Here is a 13,008-nt window from a genome sequence, read left to right on the forward strand (position 1 = left end):
GGTAGGTGGTTCGGCCGGCGATCGGTGCAGTAGTCCAGGGAAGGTGATTAGCTGGAGGAAGAAGAAGGGCTGCCCACTGTTCGATCTACATCCAACGGCTCAAAACGATCGCGTGACCCAAATTTGAAAACGAATCTGCCGGGCACATGACAGTTCCTGGCCGATATGCAAACAACGCTGCAATCCAGCGGAGTACAAGTGCTCGCTAACTGCATCTAATGGGGGCCGCAGCGTATCGACCGGGAATCGGCCTTATTTTTATCGTCTCCATAGCAGCCCTCGTTTGAAAATCAGTCAACTTACATCTAGCCATTCCCAAAACACAATAATGGGGTCGAAAGATTCTTTTTATCCTTCTTAAATCAAATATCAGTAGACACTCCAACAACTAAGAGATCTCAAAAAAAGTTTTAAAGAAAGAGTTCTCGTAAATATTTTTATTCTTAGATGACCGAACTACTTATACAGGTCAACCTCCACGTTTTTGGCTAACAACTCAAGTGCAGGTGATTTTACAGGTAACATCTACATACTGTACATACACTGCATAGTTCCAGTGCAATTGTTTCGTAGTAATAAACGTGACGTTTCTAATGACATGCATCCATGAATGCAAGCGATTCCAACTTGCCCCTGGCGGGTCGATCAATCTAACGAGTAGCAGATCTGCTCGAACGCCGCGACGTGCTCCTCGGCGACGGCCATGAAGAGGTCGACGCCGCCGTTCGCCTTGCGCGACGGCATGAAGATCATGAGCCCCTCGAAAGGCAAGTCTGGCGGCACGAAAGCGGACGGTGCGCCGGTGCCAAAATCGAGCTGGTGGAACCTGAATCCCAGCCAGCTGTCCACCTCTGCGTCCGGGCAGAACATCGTGCCGGCAGCGGCCGCCGTCGCGACGAGCTCCTCCCCGTTCGCGTCCGCCACTCCGCCGAAGTCCAGGAAGGACTGCACGTACTCGTCGTCGATGCGCGCCACGGCGTCCCGGATGACGCCGACCACGCTGCCGTAGCTCGAGTTCAGGATGTCCCGGACCTGCAGCCTTGGAAAAGCCCAGAGCACCATGTTCCCGAAGAAGTCCATCGGCACGGGAGGGTCGGTCCTGCCCCTGCAGTTCACGGCCACCCTCACCTTGGTGAACTCCTCGGGCTTCAGGTCCCGCGCCGCCGTGAGCTTCTTCCAGACGTGCGCTAGTAGGCACTGGAACGTGCTGCAACGGGTGCCCACCCGGGATTTGAGGTCGGCGACGAACTCGGCCGTGAAATGCAGAGTGAGGTTTTTGATCCTGTCCATGGGGACGACGGCGTAGGCGTCTCCATCTCCGCACGTGAACTCCAGTGACCGGTGATCGAACACCGGCGTCGGCGTGATTCGAGGCAACGCAGTTCTCGCACGGCCGAGGAACGGGGTCGGCGTGGTGAAGTCCTTGCCCTCGCGCACCGCCGTCGCCCACGCGGTGAAGAACATGCTCATGGAATGGCCGTCGGCGGTGTGGTGGTGGCAGCTGATGCCGACCACGAGGCCGCCGCACTTGTACCTGTTGAGCTGGATCTGCAGCAGCGCCGCCCCGATGTTCTCCTGTATATGCAACAAAAAATAAATCAAATAAGCACTTGCAGCCAGAAGCTTAGTACATGCATGCACGATGTGCATGGATGTGACGTGAGTCGTGATAGAAGCAAAATCAAGCAAGAAATACCTCTGGTAACGTAGGGTAGAGGTCCTGGACGCCAGCGGCCATGCGGCCGTCGACGAGCACGTCCGCAAGGTCGACCGGGACGGTGGCCTCGATCAGGAGCACGCCCTCGTTGTTGACGTGGAGGAAGCGCCGGCCGTGGTCGTCGAGGGCGAGGCGCCCCGCGAGGTGAGGGTACGGCGCGACGGCCTTGAGGAGCCCCTCCCTGAGCGCCTCGTTAGACGGCGCCGGCGCGGGGTAGGCGAGCACGGTGGGGACGAAGATGTCCAGCGCGGCGCGGTCGAAGACGGTCAGCGGCACCTTCTCGCCGACGAGCGGGTGCGGCACGACGTACACCGGCTTCACCATCGTGCTGCTCGTAATCTCCATCGATCCGATTCTAGTTTTTTCTAGCACTATGTGACCTCGAGTACTCTCTGACACTTTGCGACCTCGAGCAGTGTGAGCGCGGGCTTAATTTGGTGAACGGATTAGAGGGACACGAGCCATTTATAGACGGATTCTGCTTGCTATCTGTGGCCGGCATGATCACCAGAGAAGAAGAAAAGGGCGTGGACACTACACCTAACCATCCGTGTACAGTAGGTTTCGTACGACGGATGTGGAGCACGTATTTGACATTTAGGCCTGTCGGTTACGGAGTCACAGTTAGGTCAGCTGCCCTGCCCATGGATGAGAGCGAGAGGGAAAGTATGCACGCACGAACGTGTGTTAAACTTGGGAGGCTAGTGCTGGCATTTTCGTGTCATTTGGTGTCGCATTGGGCCTAGTTTAGCTAGATAGAGTGTGCCCGTGGATATGGTTTCCAAGGTTTTGGTTACCGGCCGAAATTTTAAGATTTCCTGTGGTTACCATGTACTCGGTGCCCCTCGGTAAATGCCCATACCAAGCAAAAAATATCAATTTTTTGAATTTAAATGATCGATTTATAGTAAAGTGCGTAGGATGAAATTAATGCCATGAGAGTTGGTTCTAGCGTGTAAGCAACAAGCTAGCTCCTGTTTTGAAAGGTCTCTGGTTTGAATGTCCGTTCATTCACTTATTTGAATTCAAAATTCAAGTATAAATTTCATTTGAAATATTCTTGATATTTCTCGGTAACCATGGTAACCACGTTTACTGCCCCCTGAGTAAAAATGCCCTATTCGATAACCAAAACATTGATGCATGGTTTCCGGCTGGGTTTCGCAAACTCACGGTTTGCACCTAGTGTTTCTCTTCTCTGATTCACCGATGAATGTAAGATTTCCACCGATGAAAATGCCCAGACCTATCAAACAATTTAAATTCGATGGAATTTGATACAATAATTCGGTGTGCCCAATGATTATGCATCTGAGTTGTCTGCCTTCTCATCTTAAACATGATGCCCAAAGAAAAGAGACATCGGATGCTCGGCCCCAATAAGAAAACACCATAAACTAGTAGAAAACAGGGTTTTGGTCCAGGCCGGGTCAGCCCATTAGTCCCGGTTCAGTCCAGAACCGGGACCAATGTGGGCATTGGTCCCGGTTCGTGAGCCCAGGGGGCCGGCCGGGCCACGTGGGCCATTGGTCCCGGTTCATCTGGACCTTTTGGTCCCGGTTGGTGGGATGAACCGGGACCAATAGGCCTCGCTCCTGGCCCACCACCATTGGTCCCGGTTGGTGGCTTGAACCGGGACCAAAGGCTCCCCTTTAGTCCCGGCTCATGTCACCAACCGGGACCAATGAGGTGATTATATATACCCCTCGCTCGCGAGCAGAGCACCCCAGTGCTCTGTTTTTCTCTGGCCGAGGGGGAGAGGGCTTTGTGGTGCTCTAGCTCACCTCCTATGCACATGAGGTGTTCGATGGAATGCCCGAGCCACACTACTTAAGCTTTCTCCTCTCGAAGCTCGACCTCCAAGCTCCATTTTCCTCGAAATTTGTCTAGATTTAGCGGTCCGTCACGCCCCGTCCCCGTCTTCACCGCCGTCGATCACCCGCGCCGATCTCATCTCCGACACCACCGTGGTGAGCCTCTTGTTCTTATCTTCTTTCTGAAAGGAAAAATATTCTTACTTGTATGTTTAGATAGATACTTGTATCATTTTCTTACTTTTATTATTGCATCTTATATAGTGCGATGGTTTTGGTATCCGCCCCCTTCGGCCCTCGTCCTGTCTATGATTCGGATGTGGTATGTATATTATCTTTATAACTATTGGTTCATTTATTGTTTATGAAAATTATGCCGACCAACGTGACATAGATTTTATTTATCTAGGATGTATGTGAATCAGAAATGCCAACCGACCCTATTGTCGAGAGGTTAAATTTAGTTGAAGAAGAAAACAATTTGTTGAAGGAAAAAATAAAAAAAATTAAGGAGGAGAAGATGATATTGGAGTTGCATGTTGCGGATGTCGTCGATGATCACAAGATCAAGATGGATGCAATGCGCTTGAAGATTAGAAAGATTAGAAAATATGCCATTCATACCGAGGCTTGGTATCATTATGCCGTTGGATCAATTGTTACCTTGGTTGCGATTATGATCGCATTTGTTTTCGCATTGAAATGTTTTACATAGTTTCAATGTATGGTTTAATTAATTAGATGCTCTGGAAAGCTATATGTTGTTAGATGAGAACTATGTATGCACTTTGGTTTTAATGTGATGATGAACTTCTATTAATTTGGACACTTGATTATATATAATGCACGCAGATGAACCGGCAATGGATGTACGGTGACAGACACACCCGCGAGTACATTAAGGGCGTGCATGAGTTTCTCGATGCAGCTGAGGCAAACAAGTAGAATGGTTTTATGTGTTGTCCATGCACTGAATGTGGGAATACGAGGTCTTACTCTAACCGGAAAATCCTTCACTCCCACCTGCTTTACAAGGGTTTCATGCCACACTATAATGTTTGGACGAGGCACGGAGAAATAGGGGTTATGATGGAAGACGGCGAAGAAGAAGACTACGATGACAACTATGTGCCCCCTGAATACGGTGATGCTGCAACGGGGGGAGCTGGCGAAGATCAAGAGGAACCAGACGATGTGCCCAATGATGCTGCAATGGGTGAAGCTGCTGAAGATCAAGAGGAACCAGATGATGTGCCCGATGATGATGATCTCCGCCGGGTCATTGTCGATGCAAGGACACAATGCGAAAGTCAAAAGGAGAAGCTGAAGTTTGATCGCATGTTAGAGGATCACAAAAAAGGGTTATACCCCAATTGCGAAGATGGCAACACAAAGCTCGGTACCGTACTGGAATTGCTGCAGTGGAAGGCAGAGAATGCTGTGTCTGACAAAGGATTTGAGAAGCTACTGAAAATATTAAAGAAGAAGCTTCCAAAGGATAACGAATTTCCCGACAGTACATACGCAGCAAAGAAGGTCGTATGCCCTCTAGGATTGGAGGTGGAGAAGATACATGCATGCCCTAATGACTGCATCCTCTACCGCGGTGCATACAAGGATCTGAATGCATGCCCGGTATGCGGTGCATTGCGGTATAAGATCAGACGAGATGACCCTGGTGATGTTGACGGCGAGCCCCCCAGGAAGAGGGTTCCTACGAAGGTGATGTGGTATGCTCCTATAATACCACGGTTGAAACGTCTGTTCAGAAACGAAGAGCATGCCAAGTTGATGCGATGGCACAGTGAGAACCGAAAGAAAGTTGGGAAGTTGAGAGCACCCGCTGACGGGGCGCAGTGGAGAAAAATCGAGAGAAAGTACTGGGATGAGTTTGCAAAGGACCCAAGGAATGTATGGTTTGCTTTAAGCGCGGATGGCATTAATCCTTTCGGGGAGCAGAGCAGCAATCACAGCACCTGGCCCGTGACTCTATGTATGTATAACCTTCCTCCTTGGATATGCATGAAGCGGAAGTTCATTATGATGCCAATTCTCATCCAAGGCCCTAAGCAACCCGGCAACGAAATTGATGTGTACCTAAGGTCATTAGTTGAAGAACTTTTACAGCTGTGGAATGAAAACGGTGTACGTACGTGGGATGAGCACAAACAAGAGGAATTTAACCTTAAGGCGTTGCTGTTCGTGGCCATCAACGATTGGCCCGCTCTCAGTAACCTTTCAGGACAGACAAACAAAGGACGCATGCACGCACTGTTTAGATGACACTGAAAGTATATACCTGGACAAATGCAGGAAGAATGTGTACCTGGGCCATTGTCGATTTCTTCCGACCAACCATCAATGTCGAAAGAAAGGCAAGCATTTCAAAGGCGAGGCAGATCACCGGAAGAAGCCCGCCATGCGCACCGGTGATCACGTGCTTGCTATGGTCAATGATTTACACTACGTAATCTTTGGAAAGGGTCCTGGTGGACTAGCTGTTCCGAATGACGCTGAGGGACACGCACCCATGTGGAAGAAGAAATCTATATTTTGGGACCTACCCTACTGGAAAGACTTAGAGGTCCGCTCCTCAATCGACGTGATGCACGTGACGAAGAACCTTTGCGTGAACCTGCTAGGCTTCTTGGGCGTGTATGGGAAGACAAAAGATACACCTGAGGCACGGGAGGACCTGCAACGTTTGCACGAAAAAGACGGCATGCCTCCGAAGCAGTATAAAGGTCATGCCAGCTACGCTCTTACGAAAGAAGAGAAAGAAATCTTCTTTGAATGCCTGCTCAGTATGAAGGTCACGACTGGCTTCTCGTCGAATATAAAGGGAATAATAAATATGCCAGAGAAAAAGTTTTAGAACCTAAAGTCTCATGATTGCCACGTGATTATGACGCAACTGCTTCCGGTTGCATTGAGGGGGCTTCTATCGGAAAACGTCCGATTAGCCATTGTGAAGCTATGTGCATTCCTCGATGCAATCTCTCAGAAGGTGATCGATCCAGAAATCGTACCAAGGCTAAGGAGTGATGTGGTGCAATGTCTTGTCAGTTTCGAGCTGGTGTTCCCACCATCCTTCTTCAATATTGAAAGGACATGCGGTGCCCCCATGTGTGGTTTTGGTAATTGATGACAATCTCTATGGACTAACGGTTGCCGTGAGTTATATTTGAAGGATTCGTTGAAGTCCATGTGTTGGTTTCAAGGAGTTTATGAGATGGCCAAAGTGCTTTTCAAGGAATTATCCAAAGATTGGTCATGTGTGAGTTGAGATGGCCAAAGTGCTTTTCAAGGGATTATCCAAAGATTGGTCATGTGTGAGTTGAGCTTATTGCAAGCATGTCTTGAAGAAGAAGATTGTGTGATCATTCATGTTTACCTTCAAGACATCATCCAAATGAAGAGAGTTGGAAAGATTCAATGTTGATCAAGACTAAGTCAAGAGTGAATCAAGTTGATCAACTCACAAAGCGTAGAAGAAGTACCGAGAGGGATCAAGTGATCCCATGGTATGGTAAGCATTGTCCATTACGCTTTGTGTACTAACCCATGGTCTACGTGAGAGTTCTTTGTGGGGTTAGGTATGTTTCCATGGTCTTGCGTCAAGAGGAAGATCTCATACAACCCATGGAGGATGACATCAAGTGGTGATCGTCATCACGTTTGCAGTGTGCAAGTTCAAGTGGAGCAACTCGAAGAGAGGCTCACCCATAATGGAGTATGGGGGAGCAATCAAGCTTGAAGCTTGTTGTCCATTGTGGTGTCAATGGAATTGTGAAGATGTGCCAAAGAGTGGCTCACCCATAGTGGAGTATGGGGAAGCAATCAACTAGTCTTCATCGAGCCAACACAATCAAGAAATGTGGTCCAACTTGAGGAAGTCAAGATCGTCATCATCTAGCTCAAGTGGACTATGTGCAAGGCAAACGTTTTCCCTTGATAGGTTTTCTATTTTACCGGTCTCATAGTGGTAGTTGGGAGACCGGGTTGTAGGATCGATTGCCGTACTATCAAGGGGGGCTCTCTAGGAAGTAGCTTGATCGTATCATTAGTCAAGAGCTTAAACCATTGCATCCTTGCATCATCTTTCTTGGTTCTTGTTTGGTTCCATTTGTGAGTCTTAGAGCTTATGGTCATCTTGATGACAAGCTTGAGTTCATCAAAAACGGAGTTCGCATGCATCTTCTATGATGTTTTCGGTGTTGGAGGTTTTACCGGTCTTTTCCGAGGAAGGGTTCTCACCATTTTATTATGGTCCTTTTCTCACTTGCTTCTTATTGACATTTCTCTCAAGATTGTGTTAGCCCTTGTCGTTAGCTTTTCAACAAACTTGGTTTCGTTGAATTCGGATCTCGTATGCGAAAGTTGTGGCTGTTATGATATTGCCTGTTTTACACAGAGAGGTTGTACCGCCCCATGGAGAGGTTGTACCGCTTGACCGGTACAACCGGTGTTTGGAGCGGTTGTACCACTCCAGAATTGGTCCGGAGGTTGTACCGGTCATGTACCGCTCTACCACCGGACTGGTCTCTATTGTGGTGCGGTTGTTGGGCGGTTGTGGGCCGGTTGTACCGCTTATTGCCTGTTACCGGTTGTACCGGTGCTCATAGAGGTTGTACCGCTCCTATGTTGTTTTGTACATAACGGGCAGATTTGTGGGGACCTATTTAAGGGGGTCTTCTTCCCCAATGGTTCCCCATCTCTTGAGCTTGTTTTTGCCCCCATTATTGACCTTCTTTGAGCTTGCTAACTCTCACTCCCTCCATGGATTCTTGCTAGTTTTTGAGGGAAAAGAGAGAGGAGATCTAGATCCACATTTCCACCAATCACTTTCTCCTCTATGTGAGGGGAACCCCTTGGATCTAGAGCTTGGAGTTCTTGATGTTCTCCTTCTTGTTCTTCCTCTCATTTTCCTCCCTAGCATTAGTTGCTCTGGTGGAATTTGAGAGAGAAGGACTTGGGCACTCCGTGTGCCCTTGCCATTGCATTTGGTACATCGGTTTGAGTTCTCCACGGTGATACATGGAAGTGAAGTTTGAGAAGCTTATTACTCTTGGGTGTTTGGGCACCCTAGAGCTTGTTCCTCTTGGGTGCCTTGGCGCCCTAGACGGTTGGTGTTGTTCGGAGCTCAATCATTGTGGTGTAAAGCTCCGGGCAAGCGTCGGGGTCTCCAATTAGGTTGTGGAGATCGCCCCGAGCAATTTGACGGGTACCGGTGACCGCCCCCAAGGGCTGCCAAAGTGTACGGGTTCGGTGACCGCCCCCAAGGGTTGCCATTTGTACGGGTTCGATGACCGCCATCAAGGGTCCCTTAGTGGAATCACGGCATCTTGCATTGTGCGAGGGCGTGAGGAGATTATGGTGGCCCTAGTGGCTTCTTGGGGAGGATTGTGCCTCCACGCCGCTCCAAACGAAGATTAGCATCCGCAAGGGTGTGAACTTCGGGATACATCGTCGTCTCCGCTTGCCTCGGTTATCTCTTACCCGAGCTCTTTACTTATGCACTTTACTTTGTGATAGCCATATTGTTTCTTGTCATATATCTTGCTATCACATAGTTGCTTGTCTTGATTAGCATAAGTTGTTGGTGCACATAGGTGAGCCTAATTGTTTTAGGTTTTGTGCTTGACAAATTAACCGCTAGATTTATTCCGCATTTGTTCAAGCCTAAATCGTAATTATTTTAAAACGCCTATTCACCCCCCCTCTAGGCGACATCCACGATCTTTCAAATATCATGACGCACGTCCTAGTTCATCTAGTCGACGAGATTGTCATCCTGGGGCCCGTATTTCTACACAATATGTTCCCCTTTGAGAGGTTCATGGGAGTCCTAAAGAAATATGTCCATAACCGCGCTAGGCCAGAAGGAAGCATCTCCATGGGCCATCAAACAGAGGATGTTATCGGGTTTTGTGTTGACTTCATTCCTGGCCTTAAGAAGATAGGTCTCCCTAAATCGCGGTATGAGGGGAGACTGACTGGAAAAGGCACTCTTGGAAGAGACTCAATAATATGCAGGGACGGATATTCTTGGTCTCAAGCATACTACACAGTTCTACAGAACTCTACCTTGGTGACCCCGTATGTCGATGAACACAAGAACAGTCTGTGCTCCAAACACCCGGAGTAGTGCGACGACTGGATTACATGTGAACACATCAGGACTTTCAGCAGTTGGTTGGAAACACGTCTCAGAGGTGACAACACTGTTTGTGATGAGTTGTACTTGTTGTCCAGGGGACCATCTTTGACTGTATTGACTTACAAAGGATACGAGATAAATGGGAATACATTTTACACGATCGCCCAAGATCAAAAGAGCACCAACCAAAACAGCGGTGTCCGCTTTGATGCAGCAACCGAGAGTGGAAAGGACACATATTATGGTTACATAGTGGACATATGAAAACTTGACTACGGACCTGATTTTAAAGTCCCTTTGTTTAAGTGCAAATGGGTCAATCTGTTAGGCGGCGGGGTACAGGTAGACCCACAGTACGGAATGACAACAGTGGATCTGAAAAATCTTGGGCACACTGACGAACCGTTCGTCCTAGCCAATGATGTGGCACAGGTTATCTATGTGAAGGACATGTCTACCAAACCGAGAAAAAGAAAAGATAAGGAAGCGAATACATCATACGATGAGCCAAAGCACCACATAGTTCTTTCAGGAAAAAGGGACATCCTGGAAGTGGACGGCAAGACAGACATGTCTGAAGATTATGAAAAGTTTCATAAAATTCCTCCCTTCAATGTCAAGGCTGACCCAAGCATCCTAATAAATAATGAAGATTATCCATGGTTACGGCGCAATAAGCAAATGACACAAGCGAAGAAAAAGTGAAGACTTTCTCCCGCAACTATTATGATGATACCATGCCAACTTTGTAACACACGGACATGCTACCATTGTCCGTTTTGTACATGCACATACTATGTGGGTGAAATTATGATACCATCCCAACTTTCAACTTTTTCAGAGTTCATTTGAAATGCTTTCATGTCTTATGGTTCAAGGTTTTATGTGTTGAGGCAAATGGATCAATATGTCAGGAGGCGGGGTACAGGTAGATCCACAGTACGGTATGACAACAGTGGATCTAAACAATCTTGGGTACACAGACGAACCATTCGTCCTAGCCAATGATGTGGCGCCGTTATTGTCCGAAATTTTGATACTTCGAAAGTGATTGTCCATTTTGTACACGAAGTGCATCAAGTATTCTCTATAAGCGCATCTATTCTCATTTTTTAGTAAGTTAATCACAAACTTGTGATTCAAACAATTTTCAAAGAATTCAAATTTTAACTATTCAAATTTGAAAACTAATGGCACTAACAGAAAGTTTATAATTTTTCTAAAACTAATGGCATTAACAGAAAGTTTATAATTTTGCTAACCTAAAAGCAAACAGAATTAAAAATTAAAGCAAAAAACAAAAGAAAATAAATAATGCAAAAAACAAATCAAAAAAACAGGAAAAAACTATTTTTATAGTAAAGTTAATCACAAAAAAAAGCAACAAAGAAAACAAAAAAACTAAAAAAGTGTTTTCAAATTTGAAAACTAATGGCACTAACAGAAAGTTTATAATTTTTCTAAAATTAATGACACTAACAGAAAGTTTATAATTTTGCTAACCTAAAAGCAAATAGAATTAAAAATTAAAGCAAAAAACAAAAGAAAATAAATAATGCAAAAAACAAATAAAAAAACAGAAAAAAGCTATTTTTATAGTAAAGTTAATCACAAAATAAAATAAATAAAGCAACAAAGAAAACAAAAAAACTAAAAAAGTGTTTTCAAATTTGAAAACTAATGGCATTAACAAAAAGTTTATAATTTTTCTAAAACTAAAAGCATAAAGAATTAAAAAATAAAGCAAAAAACAAAAGAAAAATAAATAAAGCAACAAAAAAACGCCACCTACTGGGCCACCACGACCTGAATACGACTAGAAACCCTACCATGGGCCAGGATTCAGGCCCGCAGCAGGCCCAGTAGGCCCACAGGCATTGCAGTGACAGATTAGGCCCGAAAGCCTGCAGTTGAGAGGAGCTCGGGAGGGTGGGCGTAGCAGCGCTTATAAACCACTCCCGAGCCCTCTCAACTAGCGAGGTGGGACTAAACTTTTGGGCGCGGGGCAGCACAAGGCCATTGGTCCCGGTTGGTGGCACCAACCGGGACTAAAGGGGGCATTGGTCACGGTTGAACCGTGACCAATGCCCCCTTTAGTCCCGGTTGGTGCCCCCAACCGGGACCATAGGCCTCTGCTTCCCGCCCTTTCGGCTGCTGAAAAGAGACCTATGGTCCCGGTTGGTGGCACGAACCGGGACCATAGGTGTGCATTGGTACCGGTTCGTGCCACAAACCGGGACCATTGCTCTAGGTATATAAGGTAGCACTTGTGAAAATTTCGCCAACCGCTCCCATTCGCCCCCGACGCCGCCAGGCCGTTCGTCGTCGTTGTCGCCGCCCCGAGCCCGTCGTCGCCCGCTCCCCGTCGCCGTCGCCCCGCGCCGCCGCAGGCCTTCTCCCCGTCGCTGCGTGCGCCGTCGCCGGCCTCCTCCTCGTCGCTGCGTCCGCCATCTCCGGCCCCCTCCCCGTCGCCCCGCGCCGCGTCGCCGGCCTCCCCCGCATCGTCGTCGGCCTCCTCCCCGTCCCCGGCCTCCTCCCCGTCGCGCCCCCAGTGAGCTCCCCGCCCCTTCCCATCGATCCCTGTCGCTCTGACCATCGCCGCCGCCGCCGCTGCTCTCTGTGTGTGATAATTTTTTCATATGTGTATGTATATGCTCATATGTATTTGGATTTGGCTATGTATGTATGTATGTATATGCTCATATGTATGTACGTATGTATGTATATGCTCTCTGTATATGGATTTGGCTATGTATATGCTCTTTGTATATGCTCATATGTATGTATGTTCATATAGCATTTTTTCTATATATGAATTATTTTTTTGTTCATGGATATATGCTAAAGAAAACGAGGGGGGGTGATAGATGATGATGAGGGGTCGAGAGGGGGACGAGAGGTCGAGAGGGGTCGAGGGGAGAAAAAAATGTTATCAAGGACGAGGGTCGTCGAGGGGTCGAGAGAGGGACGAGGGGTCGAGAGGGGTACGAACCGGGACCAATACTCTGTGTATATAAGCATGACTTAGAAAGAAGAAGAGGAGAGGAAGAAGAGGAGAAATAAATAAGAAGAAGAAAAAAGAAGAAAAAGAAGAGGAGAAGAAGAAAGGAATAGTGGAGAAGAAGAGAAAATAGAATATATTCTATTTTCTCTTCTTCTCCACTATTCCTTTCTTCTTCTCCTTTTTTTCTTCTTCTTTTTTTCTTCGATCTTATCCTCTAGCTATTCCTTTCTTCTTCTCCTCTTTCTTCTTCTTCTTCCTCTTCTTCTTCTTCTTCTTCTTCTTAATTTTTATCGGGAACGAGGGTGTCGAGGAT

At 47.2% G+C, this 13,008-nt stretch overlaps 1 protein-coding gene across 1 annotated transcript; it reads right to left on the reverse strand.

Moving 5' to 3' along the window:
• Positions 1-422: 422 nt before the first annotated feature.
• Positions 423-2,165, reverse strand: LOC147976708 (tryptamine benzoyltransferase 1-like). Its single transcript, XM_087519829.1, has 2 exons — positions 1,697-2,165; positions 423-1,575 (listed from the first exon to the last, which is right to left on the reverse strand). The coding sequence occupies exons 1-2, from the start codon at positions 2,060-2,062 to the stop codon at positions 646-648; spliced, it is 1,296 nt and encodes a 431-aa protein (XP_087375955.1). The 5' UTR covers positions 2,063-2,165; the 3' UTR covers positions 423-645.
• Between the last annotated feature and the right edge of the window lie 10,843 nt (positions 2,166-13,008).

The sequence above is a fragment of the Triticum urartu genome, chromosome 4A, assembly GCF_056163025.1.
Source record: "Triticum urartu cultivar PI428250 chromosome 4A, HENAU_Tu73, whole genome shotgun sequence".
Lineage (NCBI taxonomy): Eukaryota > Viridiplantae > Streptophyta > Magnoliopsida > Poales > Poaceae > Triticum > Triticum urartu.

Excerpts from the sequence above, each read along its gene's own strand:
- LOC147976708 (XM_087519829.1), bottom strand. The coding sequence starts at position 2,062 with ATGGAGATTACGAGCAGCACGATGGTGAAGCCGGTGTACGTCGTGCCG. Across the intron at positions 1,576-1,696 it reads TCTACCCTACGTTACCAGAG|GAGAACATCGGGGCGGCGCT; the intron begins GTATTTCTTGCT and ends TTGCATATACAG.